The sequence below is a fragment of the Danio aesculapii genome, chromosome 2, assembly GCF_903798145.1.
Source record: "Danio aesculapii chromosome 2, fDanAes4.1, whole genome shotgun sequence".
Classification (NCBI taxonomy): domain Eukaryota; kingdom Metazoa; phylum Chordata; class Actinopteri; order Cypriniformes; family Danionidae; genus Danio; species Danio aesculapii.
The window spans coordinates 21,962,303-21,982,306 of NC_079436.1; the positions used below are offsets into that span (position 1 = coordinate 21,962,303).

The 20,004-nt window shown below is 34.8% G+C and overlaps 1 protein-coding gene across 2 annotated transcripts in view; it reads left to right on the top strand.

Moving 5' to 3' along the window:
* Nucleotides 1-20,004, top strand: part of tox (thymocyte selection-associated high mobility group box) — a 117,373-nt gene that overhangs the window by 61,778 nt on the left and 35,591 nt on the right. Inside the window, exons 3-4 of one of the 2 annotated variants that reach the window (XM_056474734.1) lie at nucleotides 278-385; nucleotides 19,667-19,915. In XM_056474734.1, the coding sequence (XP_056330709.1) occupies nucleotides 278-385; nucleotides 19,667-19,915 (357 nt within the window). The remainder of the gene's footprint in view (nucleotides 1-277; nucleotides 386-19,666; nucleotides 19,916-20,004) is intronic. The other variant, XM_056474741.1, reaches the window with a different exon arrangement.

Below are 20,004 nucleotides of genomic sequence, written 5' to 3' on the forward strand. Positions count from 1 at the left end.
ACTTCTTTAAACAGGAAAAGCTGCATTCTGCACAGCCTGAAATTGATTTCATATGTGCATTATCTGCATCGTACGTCCCAGGTCACTGTGTTTAAGGTGCACACACTGCAGCTTTAATGCCGCTGGAGATGAAAAACGCATTGAGAATCTAAAACAAAAGAGCCATGAAAAAAAAATGTATTGAAGAGTGCTGAAAGTTGAATGGAGCCTTGCATGTGTTGTTGTCTTTTGTTTCTCTGCTGTGTCATTTGACCCTTGGCCCTTCATCCCACTGTAGTTCCGCGTTCCTGCGAGTCCCAGCCAGACGCAGCACAGCAACAAACAGGCCGGCGGACACTGGAAAAGAGAGACCCAGACACACACGGATGGCCATCGTCTCACATGGGTAAATAACTTCGTATTGGTGATAAACATGCTGTCTGAATGTCATGTACCTGTACAGTGTGTGTGTGTATCGCACACATGTGGATCCTTTTAACGTTAATGGATTTGTAAGTGGTTGATCGCTGTTTATTAATATATAAAAATATGATTTTGTCTAAATAACCAAAGTTAGCCAGCACTCAATTTTGGGGATTTACACCTACCTAGATTTAAATAGTAACAGTTCCTGACTCCAGTAAGCTACAAACACAAATCATGTATCATTGAAAAGAAGACACTTTGAGCTTTACTGTGGTAAAAGGGGAAGTACATGCTCAAAAATATAAAATGTTATACATTATGAAGTCATGAGAAAAAAAATGCATTGTGTTTAATATTTGTTTTTCCATATACAAACGCAGGAAAACATTTATGTAATGACCTAGAAAAATATGACTTGAAATCAAAGTGTCTCATGAGTTTAAATTTCAAATTTGATGAAGATAGCATGCAAAATGAGAGTTCTATAAAAAGTTTTCCGAGACTATATCAGTGTCTTTCTTTCCCTCATTGTCAGAGGCACTTTCTCAAAAATGACCTTCCCTAACTAAAACGTTAACAATTGCATCAGAGAGTTTATAATACTCAAAATGAAAAAAGTTATAGATGCTTAAGTATTATAAAAAAATTGCACCGCACTAAACATTTTATTATTTCATAAACAAATATGTGAAATTTGTCCTGGAGCAACAAAGAAAAGTAATAGGTCATAAGCTACATATCTCCTGAGTATATGTTTTGAATTTGATACCAATGTCATGCAAAATGAAATTTCTGGAATTATTTTTCTAAGACAATGTCTTATGAGTTTCTCGCTCTTCTTGTTTGTGGAGAAGCAGTCTGATGAATATTTCTAATAACTATAAATAAGGCAAAACACACAGAAACATGGAAGGAAAAACAATAATTCATCTAAATGTAAGCTTATTTAATAAAACATAAAAATATCATATTCTTGAAAAAATATTCATGATTGGACTTCGCTAAAAAGACATATTAAAGCTGTGGCCCAGTACAACATCCTATTTTAAACTGTAGTTGATGTGTAATGTAGCTGTGTGAAAATAAACAACATCTCTAAATGTAAGACTCTCAAAGTTCTATGCAAATGGAGACATTGGCTTTTAAAGAGTTAGCTTAGCAAAGCCTACAGCGAACGGATTTTGGGGACTACAAATAAATACTTCCAGGCCAGTGAGATCAAAAAGGCTTCCGGTTACGTGCATTCACCCCACGCACACACCCTGTGCAGTGAAGGGGCATGGCTAGAGGCACTGTAATGTTATAGCAGAGAAAGCTAAAATGCCTCCAAATGCTGCTGTTTCCACAGAGCTTGTTCTGTTTCTGCATTTGGGATTCCAAAGGGCACGACACAAAAAAAGAAGTGCTTACAATGTAATTTTAATTATGTTCTAGAGAATAAATAAAAAATATATATATAGCTAACATTTGACAAAGGAGAACTTCCAGAATAACTCTCAGTTCAGTGCTGGATTCGCCTAAAAAACTCCTCCAACCGACGAAGCTGTGGATTGTGAGCCACAACCTGTTGGTATTTTTATTTGTTAAAATTGATCAACTACATGCACCATTTCTAGTGTTAATGGCATGCTGTAGTGCGGACATAAACAAGGATGTAAACAACGGCTAATGCTGTTTGGCACTGCTTACAATTTAGCTACAAATTCAGATTTATCCATCAAACCGCTGTAAACACCCACAATCTTCAGCAGTGCCGCAGTGTCTCTCTATGCAGACACTTTCCCTGCGTTCTTCATCTCAAATAACCAACTCGCAAATATCGAGGATGCACCGATGCAGACTTGAGCACCAAACTCGCTTTAGAAGCCCCAGAAGTCATTGCGACTGGAGGTGGGAAGCGCAGCATTTTATATAGATTTATTATTAAAGTTCAGAGATAAAACTTATTTAACTCAGGAGTTTCTCTAAATGAAACGGTGAAAATAAACATTACCATGGACATCTTAATAAAGGAATAAATACATGAAGGGTGTTTATTTGCTGAAATTCGTATTAAAATCAGTTTTATTTATATTGTGCAACGTATATTTGTAAAGTGTTTATGCATATTATATATTTTGAAAAGGGGAAAAACAATAAATCGTTGTATGAATGCTGTAATGTTTAAACAATTTTACGTAAAAAATGCGTGAAGGTCATGTGACCATCAGGAAGAACCAGGAAAGAACGCAGCATCTCATTTCTCACAGGATGCGTTCTCTGTTCTCGTGGTCTCCGAAGTTCGTTCTTCCAAGGAGACCTGGCAAGACCGGTCTCCACAAGACAACAAGTCCGTTCTCTGCGTTCTTGGAATTGAGAAACAGCTAGTGTTTACACAGTGCAAAAGGGGCATGACGTGGTGACGTGGAGCCAATCTGCGAATCACAGCACATTATGCTAGCTCACCAATCAGAACCTCTTGAGGGCGGGCCTTATGGAGGAACTAGGAAATATGACAGTTGTTTTCATGTTAGCTGAGTAGCTGTATATAATCAAAGTAAGATATATGAAAAAATAACGAGATTTTCTACAATGAAGCATGAGCACACATCGCTTTGCATCTTATAAACACAACCAAGCCTTTAAAATACACTGTGGACCACCTCTTTAAGTCTGCAAATTATATTTAAAAATGTCAAATGGGTTCTTTTTTTATCTAGCCAACATTTATAATGACTAATACTGACTGATGGACTAATAAACACAAATCCTCCAATATTAAAATCTTCATTAAGCCATGTTGAAAATAACAAATCAAGTCATTTTAGTTTTTAAAAGCCCTAAAATAAGTAAACATAACCAAATCTGTGGAAGTAGTTCATGAATAATAATTAGCTGAAGCTGCTTGAATATTTTTACTCTTAATTTTTAAATTAATTTTACCAAAAAATAGTCCTAGAGAATTGTGTATCTAAATACAATTTACCGTATCTTCTGTTTACACCGTTAAAAAGGTGTGAAAATGAAAGCAAGATTGATGAGATTTTTGAGTGTGCAGTATGAGAAATATTTATTTATTTATTTTGAGGTCTTCTATGGATTTCATTTAAATGCATTACTACATTTGTGTGTGTGTCTGTGTGTGTGTGTGTGTGTGTGTGTGTGTGGGTGGGTGGGTGGGTGTTTAAATCAGGGTTTTTGCATATGTATGCTTGCTAGCAAACTATATTTCTACAGAACTGTGTCACAAACTGAAATGTTATGAATAATAATGGTTGCTAATGCAAGTTTGAAGATGTGATATTGCAATTTGTAGCTAATAAGCTAAATTTTTTCATGTTATTCCAATTTCACAAATGGCACTGATATAACTATACATTGTAATATATATATTAAAAGAAAAAAAAGCCAACCTGGCAAATTAAAGCGAAAAATACATCATCAAAGTCTGTGAAAATGATCTATAGTCAATGTCTGTCCCTGCCTCCTGCTCTATATTGTTGTGTAGATCACACTTTCATTTACCATCGAGCTCCACATTGATTTCACATGTATGAATAGGATTGCTGTAATCTCAGAGCTGCTTTGAGTCGAGCACTACTTTTATGTTTCCCTTTGAATCTTAAAACTCTCTTTGTAGATATTACTTCCTCTGGCTTACGAGCTGCGCTCTCTCTGTTTTCTGCTGTTTTCGTGCTTCTTGCTCCTCTCTCCTTCTTTCTCCACTTCTCTCTTTCCCTCTGTTGGGAACAGGTAATTACTTTTATTGGCAACAACAGTTAAATTCACCTTGACCTCAGTGTGTGGTACGTAGCCACAAAGCTTTCTCCCGCTTTTAAACACACATTAACCGAATTAGAGAGAAGTGCACCCCTGTGCCTATTTTAAACTTCACACTCAGGAAGCGAAAACTCAAGCTGAAAAGCGTCCGCGGCTCCAGCGCTGAAGGCAAAACATGTACTGCAATAGTGTCTTTTAATCTGCTCTATAATACAAACCAAAGGCAACCTGGAGAGCAGCCAAGGCCGGGCGCAAGGATCATGGTTATTACATGAACGGTTCGAAGAAGTACTTGGGTTTTGATCTGATGGTTTTTAGGTTGATTTTGAAGATCTAAAGGCTGCCATGTGCGTTGGTATGAACGGAACTGCTGCTTTCAGAAACTGCTTCTCTGAGTGATTTGTGAGATCAATCATGTTGATGTACTGTTATGGATGTTATTTGTGTACATGAATTTTGAGGAACTAGAAGTGCTGCTGAGAGATTCAGTGTTGGTGGAGAGCAGAGCTCGTGGACTGTTTGTATAGGTTCTTGGAGTTGGGGGAACTTAGGAAACTAAGCCTTGTGTGAAGTGGAATAAGCAAAAACTGATGTCAGGATCACACTTAGGATCTGATGTCAGGATCGCAGCTTAGTTGTATGCCTGAGTATTTGATAGATCTGATAAACAAAATGTTAGTATTTGGCTGTGAGAGTTAATAACTAGATTATCAGTTTTTTGTTCTGATACATACTGTTGAAGTCAAATATATTAGCCCCCCTGAACTATTAGCCCCTCTGTTTATTTTTTTCAGCAATTTCGGGTTAAACGGAGAGAAGATTTTTGTACCACATTTCTAAAGATAATAGTTTTATAACTCATTTCTAATAACTGATTTCTTTTATCTTTGTCATGATGACAGTAAATAATATTTGGCTAGATATTTTTCAAGTGACATTTAAAAGCTTAACTAGGTTAATTAGTTTATCTAGGCAGGTTAGGGTAATCAGGCAAGTTATTGTATAATGATCATTTGTTCTGTGGACAATTGAAAAATATATAGTTTAAAGGGGCTAATAATTTTGACCTTAAAATTGTTGTTAAAAATGTAAAACTGCTTTTATTCTAGCTGAAATAAAACAAATAAGACTTTCTCCAGAAGAAAAAATATTATCAGACATACTGTGAAAATATCCTTGCTGGATCAAACACCATTTGGGAAATATTTGAAAAAGAAAAAAATAATTCAAAGGGGGGCTAATAATTCTGACTTCAACTGTATATATACATATATAAAGAATTTTCACAATATAGTTATTCAAATAGATATTTTTTATTCCATAAAATCAACAAAAGGGCTATAAAAAATACTTTAGAAATGAAAAGGACTGCCGGTCATTAGGACCTGAATAGCCTGTTAGTCTGCAGAGGCTGTAGCATTACACAAGTGACTGTTTAACTTATTGAGGGATATTGTACATAGAGTTATTCTGTACTCACATCACAGTTCAACTCAACTCAATTTATTTCTAGAGCACTTTCAACCAACCACAATGGGGACCAAAGTGCTGTACATAAAAACATAATACATGCAAACATACAAGAAGCCAAAGTACATAAACTCACAGCACATGCCTAAAAGCTAAAGAAACTAAGTGTGTTTTTAGTGACCTCTAAAATGACTCTAAAGTAGGAGATGTTCTTAAGGAGAGTGGAAGATCATTCCAAAGTTTTGGAGCTGCTACTGAAAAAGCTCTATCACCTTGACATTTCAAGCATGATTAAGCATGAACTGTCAAAAAGAGTCGATCCTTAGAGTGAAGAGATATCACAAATTGATGTACATTAGCTCAGAAATATACCTAGGTATATTCAGGTTAAAGACAAACAGTTCACCAAAATCTTAGGTTCACCTCAGATTTCTGACCTGATTTTACTATTTCAAATGTTCCAGTCAGCATTCCTTTCAGACTCATTGATGGCGTCTTGTTCAGGCTCACAGACACTACAGATGAGATATCTACACCCACTTATTTACATGTTGCGATACGCACAGAATAATACAAATAAAATCTATTACAGTTGACAATTTATTTTGTCATACTGCCTAGCCCAGACAAATAATATATACAGTCAATTATGCATCATACATTAAATAATTATTGGAATTTCTGGGTATATTAAAAACAATTAATCAAACAGCAAAAATATATCTAAAAAGATCGCATTCAAAAGATTTGAAAGTTAATGATTATTTATAAAAAATGACGGTATAATAAGGCTGCCGCAAAGTCACGCATGAATCACACAGTTCGCTTAGGATGCGTACATGCATAGGTTGTGAATAACAGGTAATAAAGTTGTAAATAACAGTGTGTTGCACAGAGTGATCATTTGGGAGCTGCGCGGGAAGTATGATTTGCATGAAGGCCGATGTTTTTTTTTGTGAAACCGAAAGCACGCACATCATTTAAATTATCATATCGCATTTTAGATATGATTACGACAAGCATTTAATGTGTTTTTTCTTTCATAGCGAACACAAAGTATTGTGCATGAAAATAATGTTTACTGGGTCAGAATAACTACTGTAGCCTATATAATGTTAAATACAATGCTAAAGGGATCATGTTAATGTTTGTTATCAGTGACAAGCAAATATCTCATATATAATAATTCAGCTTTAGAATTATGAATAGTTCTATTCTGATGTTATCACTTTACTGGGAATTAACAACCAGGACATATTTAAAGTCTCTTCAAGTGCACAATTCTAAGTCTATACAAAATTTAGCACTTTAACCAACAGTAGACCTACACATAGGCCTAATATTAATATTGTTGCTTTACTGTTTGAGAAATAACAATAACAACAGCCTACTCATATAAACCTCTATTTTACATCTAGAGAAAATCGTGATCTTGATTTTAAGCAACAAAAAAAGAATCGTGATTCTCATTTTAGCCAGAATCGCGCAGCCCTTCATTATAATTTTAAAATAATGTGACATTTAAAATGATGCTCTTGTCCAATATGAATCGAATACTCATATTTGATATTATATCATATGTGACAATGGACCACAAAATCATGAGGCAAATTGAAATTTATAAAACACACACTGAATAAAATGACAATAAAAGCTGAATAAATAAACTTTTCATTCATGTAAAATAAGATAATATTTGGTACTATTTGAAAAGCTGCAATATAAGGCTTCAAAAAAATCTAAATATTGAGAAAACTGCCTTTTAAATGGCCAAGATTAAGTTCTTAGCAATGCATGTCACTAATAAAAATGTGTTTTTATATATTTACTGTAAATAATTTACAAAATGTCTTTATGGAACATCTTTTAATATAATTTGACATAAAAAGAAAAATCATTCATTTTGACCAATGCAATGTCTTCGCTATACCTTCAAAAATATCCATGCAGCTTAATACTGGTTTTGTAGAATATATTGCAATTATAATCTTGAGATTATTGCCAACAATGTAAAACAAAATTGTGGTTGGAAAATAAGAGCTGGTGATGAAAGGGACTTTTATATTTGCATGAGTTAAAATAAAATGACATTTAAAAAGTGCTGTGAATCTCTTGGTTCTGCCTTGACTTTTTCCCTTCAAAACAACACGTTTTGAAAGCCTCGTAGCTGCTTGAAGTGACAAAATGTGATACTGTTATCCATCCGAGCATCTCTGAATGTGGAGATCCATTCCTCTCTGAGAGACATAACAATAATAACAGCCTAGGGAAGGGAAAAAAGAATGAATCGATGAGATGTTAAAATACACAACGCATTCATCGTCCAGACTGCACATCAGCACTGTCTGTCCACACACAGGTTCTCTCCTATCAAATCATCTCCTCTCATTCCTCCTTCCTCCAACCCAAACCATGTGTTTCTTGGCCATTAAATAAAAGCCACATTTATTAGCCCAAAATGGCGGAGTGCTGAGCACATGTCAGCCCACAAGCGCTCTGTATCAACGTTTATTTATTTTAATGCAGCAGCAAGATGAAGTAGCGCATGCCAGCGATGCAAGATAAAGCCGACTACAACATACACTCACCGAACACTAAAAATATACACACTTCTCATATTTCTGGGCTACACTCAAACATACTACTTATGAAAGTGCTCGCTTTGACTCACAGAGCCAGCAATGTTCATCAAACAACTGTTGGTTTTTTGTTAAACCTGATAAGACTGATGTTTATCACATTTAGCAGGTCGAAATTGTCTGAACTGCGTTGCAGATTAGCATATATGAAGTGTGTTTGAGGTCAACACTGTAAGAGCAGCACAGACTGATATATTTGTTTGTTTCTTGTGCAGATTTTATTTGCCCAGTGCTGGTTTGACATGTATATGGTCTCTGATGAAGGGGGGTTGTCAGATTTGTGTGTGGGTTTGTATAGAGGTGCTCGTATGCCTCCTCGCCCCCTCCCCCCCCAGATGTTGCAGAGCTCTTGTGGGACCTGGAGAAAGCTGTGCATTTTAAACATGCATAAACTAACCTTGCGCTCCCTCCTGGGACTGAAGAGGCCCTAAAAAACATGTGCTTTTTAGTGTATTTCAGACATCGACTAAAAAAAGTGTTCTCCTGAGCCAAACCAGCATCCATATATAGAGCATTATATGTATAGGATATTTCACCAGAATTAGATTTAAAACTATCACTCTAGCATTGTTTTTCTTATACTATGCATTATTCAGAAATATTCATGAATTGCATATTCATGCATGCATGAGCCTTAAGCTGCTGGAAAGCATGGGTGCAGTGTGCCGGACAGGGAGTGGTCGCTTGTGGACTATGCTAGTTTGCTTTGATCTAGGGCTGCATTGTGGTATTTTTGAGAATATATGGTAATTAAACAATATTTTCCTGAGTGTGCTTTTGGGATGGTTCTTAGGCGGATTCAGACCTATCAAATAGAAATAAATATAACACTAAATCAGGCAGAAGGTTGATTAAAGACTGATGCAAGAAATGCCCCAAGTGATTCATAGAATCATTTATTTAAATGATTCATTTAAAGGGATAGTTCACCCAGATCAAAATTCTGTCTTGTTTTAAACCTTTTGTAACCGAACAAATTTTGTAAATCTGTAGCCATTGACTTTCATAGTATTTGCCTTTTTTACTATAGTAGTAAATTTTCAGCTTCAAATTCTTCAAACAATCTTCTTTAGTGTTTAACTGAAGATTGAAACTTGTAAAGATTTAGTACCACTCGAGTATGAGCAAATAATGAGTGAATTTTCAGTTTTGGGTGAACTATCTCTTTAAAGCATCTGATTAATTTAAAATCAATACAAGTGGCTTTTTTAATGAATCTGCATGTCTGATTGAGATGCACAAATGTTTTTGCTTTGTTAGGAACTAAATACAAAATAGACAAAAAACAGTCAGTTTTGAGTCTGAAATACAATTTACTTGATATTAACTTCTGTTTCATTTAACTTTTTTGTTGAAAACAAAAGTATACCACATCGTATATCACATTTGCAGTCTGTATATGCACTTAAGAAAACAGCACTCTTGCTTTGATATTACTTAGCTACTTTATATCTTATACATTCATTCATACATTCATTTTCTTTTTGGCTTAGTCCCTTTATTAATCTGGAGTCACCACAGCGGAATGAACCGGCAACTTATTCAGCATATGTTTTACGCAGCGGATGCCCTTCCAGCCACAACCCATCACTGGGAAACATCCTTACACTCATTCACACATATACACTACGGACAATTTAGCATAGCATGTACCAACTCACCATAGCACATGTTTTTGGACTTGTTTCCTACACGAACACGGGGACAACATGCAAGCTCCACAAAGATATGCCAACTGACCCAGCTGGGGCTCGAACCAGTGACCTTCTTGCTGTGGGGTAATTGTGCTACCCACTGCGCCACCAAGCTGCCCATATCTTAAACAGTTAAACTGTATTTTACTAAATGTGTTTTTGTTTTGATGTTTGCTGGTTTGGGTTCATCATGAATTAAGATTATGACACTCAATCTGCCAGTAGGTGGCAACAAATGCCCTATCCTAATGAATGATTCATATAATTAATCATTAAAACAATTCTTTAAGACTACTGATTCATTTAGATATAAAGCAAGTTTGTAGCTGTATTTGACTTATAAAATGGGTTGGGCGCCAGGGGTAGAAACCCCAACTATAGTTACTCAAGTAATTCCATTTAAGAAAATAAAGTTTCAACAAATGTATGATTTAATCTATTAAACCAAAATCAATTGGTCAATCGACCAAAATCAGTATATCATAACAAAAAACAAAGCAAACAAGCTTTAACTTCAACACATTTTAGTTTAACTCATAAACCAAACAAGCTTAACCAGTTAAACTCTGCGGACCCGGTACCGGATTTAAAGATTTAAAGGGTTAGCATTGCACCAGACCCCCATAAGTGATTTAGTTTGAAAGTGTAGAATCTATATTTTATGCACATATGCATCACTTTGGTTTTTATTCTACTGTACAAAAGTTATTTACACTTAAATACACAGTATTTTGGATACCCTGTATTTTGAACATTGGTTCATTTTCATATTGTTCATATGGTTCATATATGACACATGTACAAGTTATAGCTCAAATGAAAGCTCTTGCTGGTGCTCATACAGTTCTAGCTTTCTTTTTACTGAATTATATTCTCATATAAAATGGTTGTCGAATGAATCGCGGTGTTTCCATGGCGCAGAAGTGAAACAATACATTTATGATCAATAAGCAGCACCAGATAGCACAGACAGCTGTCATGGCTTACCTTATGCTGTGTGCTTCAGGGCCATTTCTCCTCTATTTTTGAGGTGATGTGCATAAGTAATCCTTTTATATGTCTAACGTGGTCCAAACACAGTGAATTATGTTTGATCAAACAAAAGAATAGTGAAATATGAAAACAATGACCGGTGCCTGACCTCTCATCAGTTGGAATACAATAACTTTTGCATAGATTATGGTAGACACATTTTTCTTTTTTCCTATGATTACAGACATGTGCAGAAACCACCAAAATTAATTACAGTAAGCTTGACCACACAGAACCTAAAACGTACACTTTCAAATTTGAGTTTATCAAAAAAAAAAATACAAAAAGCGCCTCTTTTTTTAGGTGTTTATTATAACACAGACAGCATATACAGTTGTTTTAAACACTTTCAATAGTGTTTTATAAAAATTCATTGGGTTTTCTTTAAAATGATACCAAATTTTTGCATTTACACCTCTGCATGTGGATTTGGGAAGCCTTTAAATTTGGGTAGGCAAAATCCAGGCGGAAATCCCAAAATAGCACTAGTTTACTGGTTAAATTTCCAGGCCCAGGAACAATACCTATTAATACCCTTCATAATACAATCTACTGGTAATGAAATATAAAATAAACTTTCTATAAAGATATAAATCAAGTAAATCTTTCTTCTCCTATAAACTTTAAATCAGCCTCAACTGATCTAAAGACAATAAAACCTGCTCTGTTTTTGATCTGTTGTAGATGGTACTGTATATCACATTTCACATTTGTATATCAGACATATCTTATTATCTTATACAATTAAGCAGTATTTTATTCAGTCTGTCTTTTTTCTGCATGTATCTGTTACTGGTTTAAGCCTATCGTTATTCAATAATATCAATATTACATTTGTGATTACACTTGGGACGATTTTTAGGAAATAAAGGATACTCTGGCTTCTGTGAATTTGCATAACTACATTTTATCTTATACATATTACAAAAACTTTTTTGCTTTCATAACTTGAACTATAGGACCATTATACCTGCATTCTAAAAGTCTTCCTAAAATACTGCATAATAGCGGCTCCCACGTTGTTAAACCACTCACAATATTATACTCTGATCTCTACTTTGGTCCCGATGGGTTTGTAAGACACACCAGGTCACACATACACCCTCATGCCATCTCTATTAGACAAAGTTAAAACCTCCTCCAAAATGCTTGACATTGATGCTAGTGCAGGGCAGACGAGCCCTTCTGCATTTATCCAGAAGCTCTCAACAGTAATCGGCAGCTCAGCCGGTCCTGAGGTTGTTTTGGGGGCCCGGCCAGAGAATGTTGCATTCAAATGATCACCACCCCTGGGTCCCAAAGGTATTCATTACAGGCTGAATTGCTTTCGTTGCCTCTCACATACAATCCCAGGCTAGATGGCAAATGAAAAGCTGGTTGGAAAAAAAAATAGGGCACCTTATTAAGTTTAACTACTGTAGCATTTAACCTGACATCTTCATTATTCAAAATTACGTTATGAAAAAAGCCGCTTCATCTGCGGGCGCAGGTTACCGTTGTTTACGCGTCCTTTTGCTGTTCTTTGGCAATTTAATTGGTGGAAGGGCATGACAACATGTTGGAGCGCTCCTCATGCCGCATGGAGCACTGGGTAATGATCCACAGCCAATCCAGGAGTGATCATTTAAATAGAGTGGGCTTCTTTCTGAAAGTCAATTTCTGCAAAGGCAAATACCTCAGTGTTGCCTTAAAACGCTTTTGAATAGTTACACTGTTAAAGCCAAGGAAAAAAGATACTGTTTGTTTAATGCTCATTGACTTTTTTGCCCTGATACTGGAGAATATCACCTTCTGTGGGTAAATGTTTAAAATGTAAATGCAATTTCATTGTCAGTAATGGGGTTTTCAGCTAAATTTAAGCAGTTATGAAAAAATATATAATTATAAAATGATTCGCAGGCACAACATTTAACTCTTTTGCTGACATTAGAACTTTCCAGCTTCCCATCTTTTCACTGTTATATGGTAGGTAGACACTATTGTACTTTTTTCTAAAATAGTACAGCCTTTCAGCAACTAAAAATAAATAGGAAAAGAATCAGAACCGAGCATTCATATAATTGTTTACATAAATGTAAGCAATGCAATCATCATATTCAAAAACAAATGGAGGAAATTATTGGTTGATTAGGTGGATTGGTTTACAAGGATTAAATATATTTTTCAACATTTATTTAAGTGTTTGTACTTATTCATGCATTCATTTTCTATTTATTTTCTATGAAACACAAATGTTGATTTAAAAAAAGCATGAAGCTTTTTTTAAGCAGATGGTCTGTTCTTTCTTTCTTTTGATATATTGTATTTTCAGAATACTTTATTCAAATATCTTAGCTAGATGGAGTAAGTGAGCTATATATTTATGCCATAATAAAATAGCTTCTGAGTTGTGTCGTGGATAAAACATAGGCCAAAATTATAATTATACTTTATATTATATAATATAGTTTCAATCATGGTTTCATTTTGTGGATTTATTTCATTGTGAAAACAGAGGCAGGAATTAATGTCAACCTACACATAAACAGATTAGTTTATTAAAGTTTATTGGCATTCTTTGGCTCCAGAAATCACACAGTAAGAGCTGTGTGATATGACACGATGCATAAATGTGCATTAAACACTTATATTCAGCAGTCTACATCTGTCTGTGGCCTCATTGTAAACATATTCACAATATACACGTTATTTAAATAAAAGATACAGTTAAGCAGATCTTATGCCTCTCCGGTGCTGAATAAATCTGTCTTTGCTGAATTTGCTTTCTGAAGACAATTGTTTGACATAAAATAATATGTAAGAAATTCAACATTTAAAGAAATTTCATGTCATTTATCATGTTCATATATGTGCATTTATTACTAAAATATATGACAAATATATTATTCACAATTAAAACAATTAGCAAAATTGCCATTGGTTTTGAACTAGGTGTTTGAAACCAACATACAAAACCACAAACAGAGATAAGAAAACATTCGATTTAAAATACTATTACTGAGATAAGCTTCCTCACATGATCGATGTTACTCATCCAGTATAATTTTAATATAATTGAAAATAACTATATATAGAATACATTTTTAAGATTAAATTTAATGTATTTTAGTTTTAATCCAAAGTAAATAAAAGATAGAAAAAATGACTTAGCAACCAAACAATGAAGTTTCAGTTAACGTTTACTTTATTTTAAATAACAAATATGTTAGTGTTTTTAGGTTTTAGTTATCTAAAATAAACTGTTTCTAATTTCTCCTCCTATCAGAAATCATCTCGCAAATCAGTTTAAATGCTTATTGTGGCATAATAACGGGATGTACCTCTTATCTCAAAATGCACATTTTTTTCATCCACCTCATATCTCAGTATGCGTGCACCTCTTTCATAATGACGAGCTGATTTACGCCTGTCAAGATGGAAGGCTTATAAACAATCTACATCTCTATTGTGTGGCTGCAGTAATTTAATGCGTAATTTCTGCTGGTGGAGCATTTCTGCCACTCACTCACCACACTATGTTAAAAACAGGAGAGCTCTCCTCATATCATTTCTTTCCTTATTGTCAGTGTAAACCACATCAGATACATCCAGTTTATTCCTCTTTCCCCTTTGCTGTGGAGCTTTGATTGACTGCTGACTGTGAAGTCTCCCATAGACAATGACTCCACACAGCCATCATGACCATCATCAGTAATTGATAGTAGATTTAAATGACTCTCCTGCTCATTTGCCATTCATCTCCCACCAGTCCCATTACCCTTGTGCTATTTGACAGGCAATCACCTCCCTGAGAGATTTGTTGTCCAGTTGAAATGATGTCACGTGAAATGGACTTCCACAATGTGGAACAATTTAAAAACTTGCCTTTTCTTTCCCCCTTATTCACCTTTTTTGCATGAACTGTAATGCGAGTGAAGGAAACTATGTGTCATCTGAAGTCCTGATTTCCACAAAAATTTCGTCTTCAGTCTTTCGTTTATTGATAAATGAAAAGCTAGGCTTTTACAGGGAAACCGCACGCCTAAATTGTGTTAGCGAATGTAACTGGATTATGAATAGTAAACACTGAACAGAACGTACAGATATTATGGAGGTAATTTCCCACAATCCTGACTCAAAATATAAAATGTTCATTGCTCATTATCTGATTCAGATCAGAACTTTCTGACCCTGGAGGCTTCATAAGATGATACAAAAATATTACCACCGGCTTGACTTGACTACAGATGCATGTTTAATCATTTTGTGTGTGTGTGTGTTTTTTTAGCAGATGTAATTTAGACGTTTGAGCTGAACTCACAGCACACGTTGCATCAGAAAATGTACTTATTTAGATTAACATTTTCATCGGCGTTTCAAGTAGATTTGCGGCCGATGATGCCATGTTTTGATATGTTTGTACCCACGGCTTCATCCAACATCTTTTTTTTTCACAAGATGTAGTTTGCAGGGCTCTTAATTTTTGCGCATTTCACTTTTTTTTCCCTCAGAGCCACACACCACAGCACAGGCTTATTTGTTTCCTGTGCTCTCTTTTTTGGCTGCCTGTTTACGCAAGTGTAAAAAAAGAAAGACAGGATACTAAGAAACATCACATGTACACCGCATAAACATAATTGCAGCCTTACTCGAAACTGCCATGCATTCCTTCTCTTATTTATTACTCTGCTTTTCACCTGAATATAATAATTTCATCCATCCTTCGACAATAATTACACAAATACTCGCATGTATCAACAGCAGCGTAAGCCGCGGCAGCGCAGTCGTCTTGTTTTATGTGATTTATTTTTTTTAATTTGGCAGTAAAATCGTTCCTCTAAGGGCCTTACTGTATGAATTATGCCAGCATATTTCCCCGCAAACAAACGCAGACATCTGTGAGGCACAGCACAATCAAATATGCAAATGAGCATGATACATTGGCTTTTAGAGGCAGAAGTAGGAAGCTCATTAAAACGATTATTGCAATCCTTAAAAGTAACAGTTGGACCGTTATTTGAGTTGAGTTTGAATTTGGAACCAATTTCATACCTAATTGCCTGTAGTTGGCTGTCTGACAGGTTCATTTAGTTTGCTGCAAATAAAAGCTATGTATTAGAGATAATAAAGCTGCAGAAAAGAAGAGCCCCTTTTGAAGGTATTAAAAAAAAGGATCATCGAGTCGAATCAGAGGCATATTTGCGGTTGCAGTGTTCTCTTGCTTCCCTGTAATAAACCTATGATAACTGTATATGTTTTTCTACAGTATTTTACTCCAAGGGAGCGTTTGCAGAATAATTTATGATTTTGCTTGGATTTGTACAGCCTTTCATCTCCTTATCTGCTTTACATTTTTTTCATCACAGTCTAAACTGACAGAGGCTGGAGGAGGCAGAGCCCAGGACGGCCCGTTTTAAAGCAGCCAAAGCAAACTTCACAGCCAAACGCAAGAGACTGTTCAGCCTCATAAAAGCAGCCTTTTGTTAGAGTCTAATGAGATTGATTGACCATTTGCATATAATTTTACTTCCTCAAAGGCTCCAATAGTAGGAATGAATCACTGTAATGTGAGTGCGCTTTGATGTACTTTATTCAGCATTTCATTTGCTGCCTATATAGTTTTGATTAGTCTTTTTTCTGTTATTGATACAGCGTGAAAGATTGCCGTCGCTGGATCGTTTCGGTGGCAGAAAATAGAACATCAAAGAATGTTGCTTTTCAACAAGATTTTTTTTTCTCTTCGTGCCGTAACCCATTTCATTCTCTTATTTATAAGTATCAAATGGACAGTCTGTCCTTGTTCTAGCCTACGGTTCACCCCCTATTGTGCAGTATTTCAAACTAACTGTTTGGAAAGCCTTTTTCATGCTACCTTTCGAGACATGAATGACAAGAATGCTCGTTGCATTTCACCATCTATTCACTCTCTATTCCATTTTGAAGTTACAATGTGGATTTGATGTGTGTTGGGAGATTTACAGAGTCATACAATTTATTTTTAAATCAGATTCCATATATTTATATTATATTATATTATATTATATTATATTATATTATATTATGTTATGTTATGTTATGTTATGTTACGTTACGTTACGTTACGTTACGTTACGTTACGTTACGTTACATTACATTATATTATATTATATTATATTATATTATATTATATTATATTATATTATATTATATTATATTATATTATTGCATTGCATTATATTATATTATATTATATTATATTATATTATGTTACATTACGTTACATTACGTTACGTTACATTATATTATATTATATTATATTATATTATATTATATTATATTATATTACATTACATTACATTACATTATATTAATATATTATGTTATATTATATTATATTATATTATATTATATTATATTATATTATATTATATTATATTATATTATATTAGATTTTATTATATTATTGCATTGCATTGCATTGCATTGCATTGTTGGCCATCATCTTATAAATTAGAGTCATTATATCCACCACAAAATACACTGTCCTATGCAAAAGTCTAAGACCAACTAAACATTTATTAGCAATGCTATAATGACCATTTATAATTTTTTTTCTCAACTTGTTTTCACCTAAACAGTAAAATCATATTTGGAGGGGAAAACAGCTGAAAAACTGACAGTTTTAGTGTTCTAGTTGTGTTTGCAAGCCATCTTGTCTATTTTCATAAGGATAATATATATTTATAATGCTGCACTAATCACTGCATAGCATATAATTAATGAATGAAATATATAATAAAATAGAATTTCTGCCTTATTTGTGATGAGTCACATGAGTTCATGTATTTTAAGTAATATTCTGCTGCTTCCATGCACTGCACTGAAATGTTAATTAACAGGTGAAATATTTTAACAGAAATCATCTGTAGTGTGTATATGGCGGTTGCAGGTTTATGTATGCTTTATGCTTGCATTATGATACCTTGATCTCTGCCTTAACAAATTTGGATGTTGAACATTTTTAATAATGTAGTACAGTGTCTGGGTTGCTCGTGTAATTAATAGTTCAAACACAAATGAGCTAGCAGTACATTTCTATTATATCATAGATGTATTTCTTATTTCTGAACGTTGTACATTAGCATCATGATAAACTAAAAAGCATATTCTCCTGTCTCCTGTTAATTGTAATTTTTCCTTTAGCATGTGATAGTATGATTCATTGGTCAAGCAAGATTAATTTGACCTTTTTATATATTGTATATATATTATACATTTTCAAGATTTATGTTGGGGGACGCAGTGGCGCAGTAGGTAGTGCTGGCGCCTCACAGCAAGAAGGTTGCTGGTTCGAGCCTCGCTGGGTCAGTTAGCGTAGAGTTTGCTTGTTCTCCCTCCGTTCGTGTGGGTTCAAAAGACATTCGAAAGACATTCGGTACAGGTGAATTGGGTAGGCTAATTTGTCCTTAGTGTATGAGTGTGTATAGATGTTTCCCATAGATGGGTTACGGCTGGAAGGGCATATGCTGGATAAGTTGGCGGTTCATTCCGCTGTGGTGACCCCAGATTAATAAAGGGACTAAGCTGAAAAGAAATGAATGAATGAAGATTTATGTTGTGATTTTTTTTGCCAACATTATATGTATAGAAAAAAATCTGCAATATTGTGACAATATTGTATTAACGCTAGAATTGCATTTTTAAAACTTTGTTGACCCATATAACTATAGTATCCTTTTTTGTATTGTGCTTAAATTTCTTTCCAACATTGTAAGTTCATTCAAATTATAAAACACAAAAGAGTTTCTACCTGAATGGTCGTAACTCAAAAAATGACCGCATGAATTTTCAGCATTCTGCTACTGCCTTTGAATATGCCTGTCTCTCTTGCCTTGCAACTTTTATAAATAAAATAAAATTTTCTGATAGCAAAAACATATGTTTACCTCAAATATTCCAAAAATAACTTTGCTCTACTGCTAGACACGTTGAGGAACACACCTTCAAGGTCTAGTAACTCAAACACAATTATAAGCTATATCACAAAAAGATTGTACTTTTAGGGTAATGACTTCATAAAATATGATGACAGACATTCAAAGCTTAATTTTAAAATCTAAAATATAGATTAAAACTAAATATTTTGTCACAAAAATTTAATTGGATACAATCATAAAGCATATGATCCCAGCAAGAATTTTTTGTTTTTTTAAAGATGTCTAATAGATGTCTAATAGACGTCTAAACATAGTCGTCTTGGCTAAAACAAGGCTAAATGTGGGCTGTCAGTGAAAATCTAATAGACGTCTAAGAATAGGGCAAATCTAGACATGAAATAAACAGAAATGAATGACTACACATATAAAGTCTGTCTAATCTGTCTGTTTTGGGCTATTCATAGATGTCTATTAGATTTTCACTGACAGCCCAAGTTTAGCCTTGTTGTAGCCAAGCTGTCTACATTTAGATGTCCATTAGATGTCTATTAAACACAAAATGTTTACTGGGATTGGTCAGAATGACCACTGTGGACCTTAGAATTCTGGTAGATCCAGTGTTAACAGACTGTACTCTTCATCACTAATGAGTCTGACCAGTCAGTCATAAATCAATCATCTTTTGAAAGATAATGTGGTTTTATATAATCAGTCAATAAGTGTTCTGTCAGATCATGTAACCTCAGTCTTTCGTGTCTCTGTTTTTTGCCAGCAGTCATACCCAGTGCCCAGTCTTGGGGATGAAGACTTCAACATCCCACCCATCACCCCTCCAACCCTCCCCGAACACATGCTGGCACACCTTCCCGAGTCTGAATCCGGGACATACCACCCCCTGTGCCCCCCAGTGTCCCAGAATGGACTGCACCCCTTTCACCTGCAGGGAATGGACCTGCCCGGCATGTTGAGTCCCAATATGTTGAGCCAAGATGGCGGCCTGCTCACCAACTCTCTCTCAGTGGTGAGTACATGAGCTGTAGAGAGTATTGTGGACAGTACTAATGAGATGACATTTAAAATAAAGACATTGTCAGTTACAAAAACAAAGTT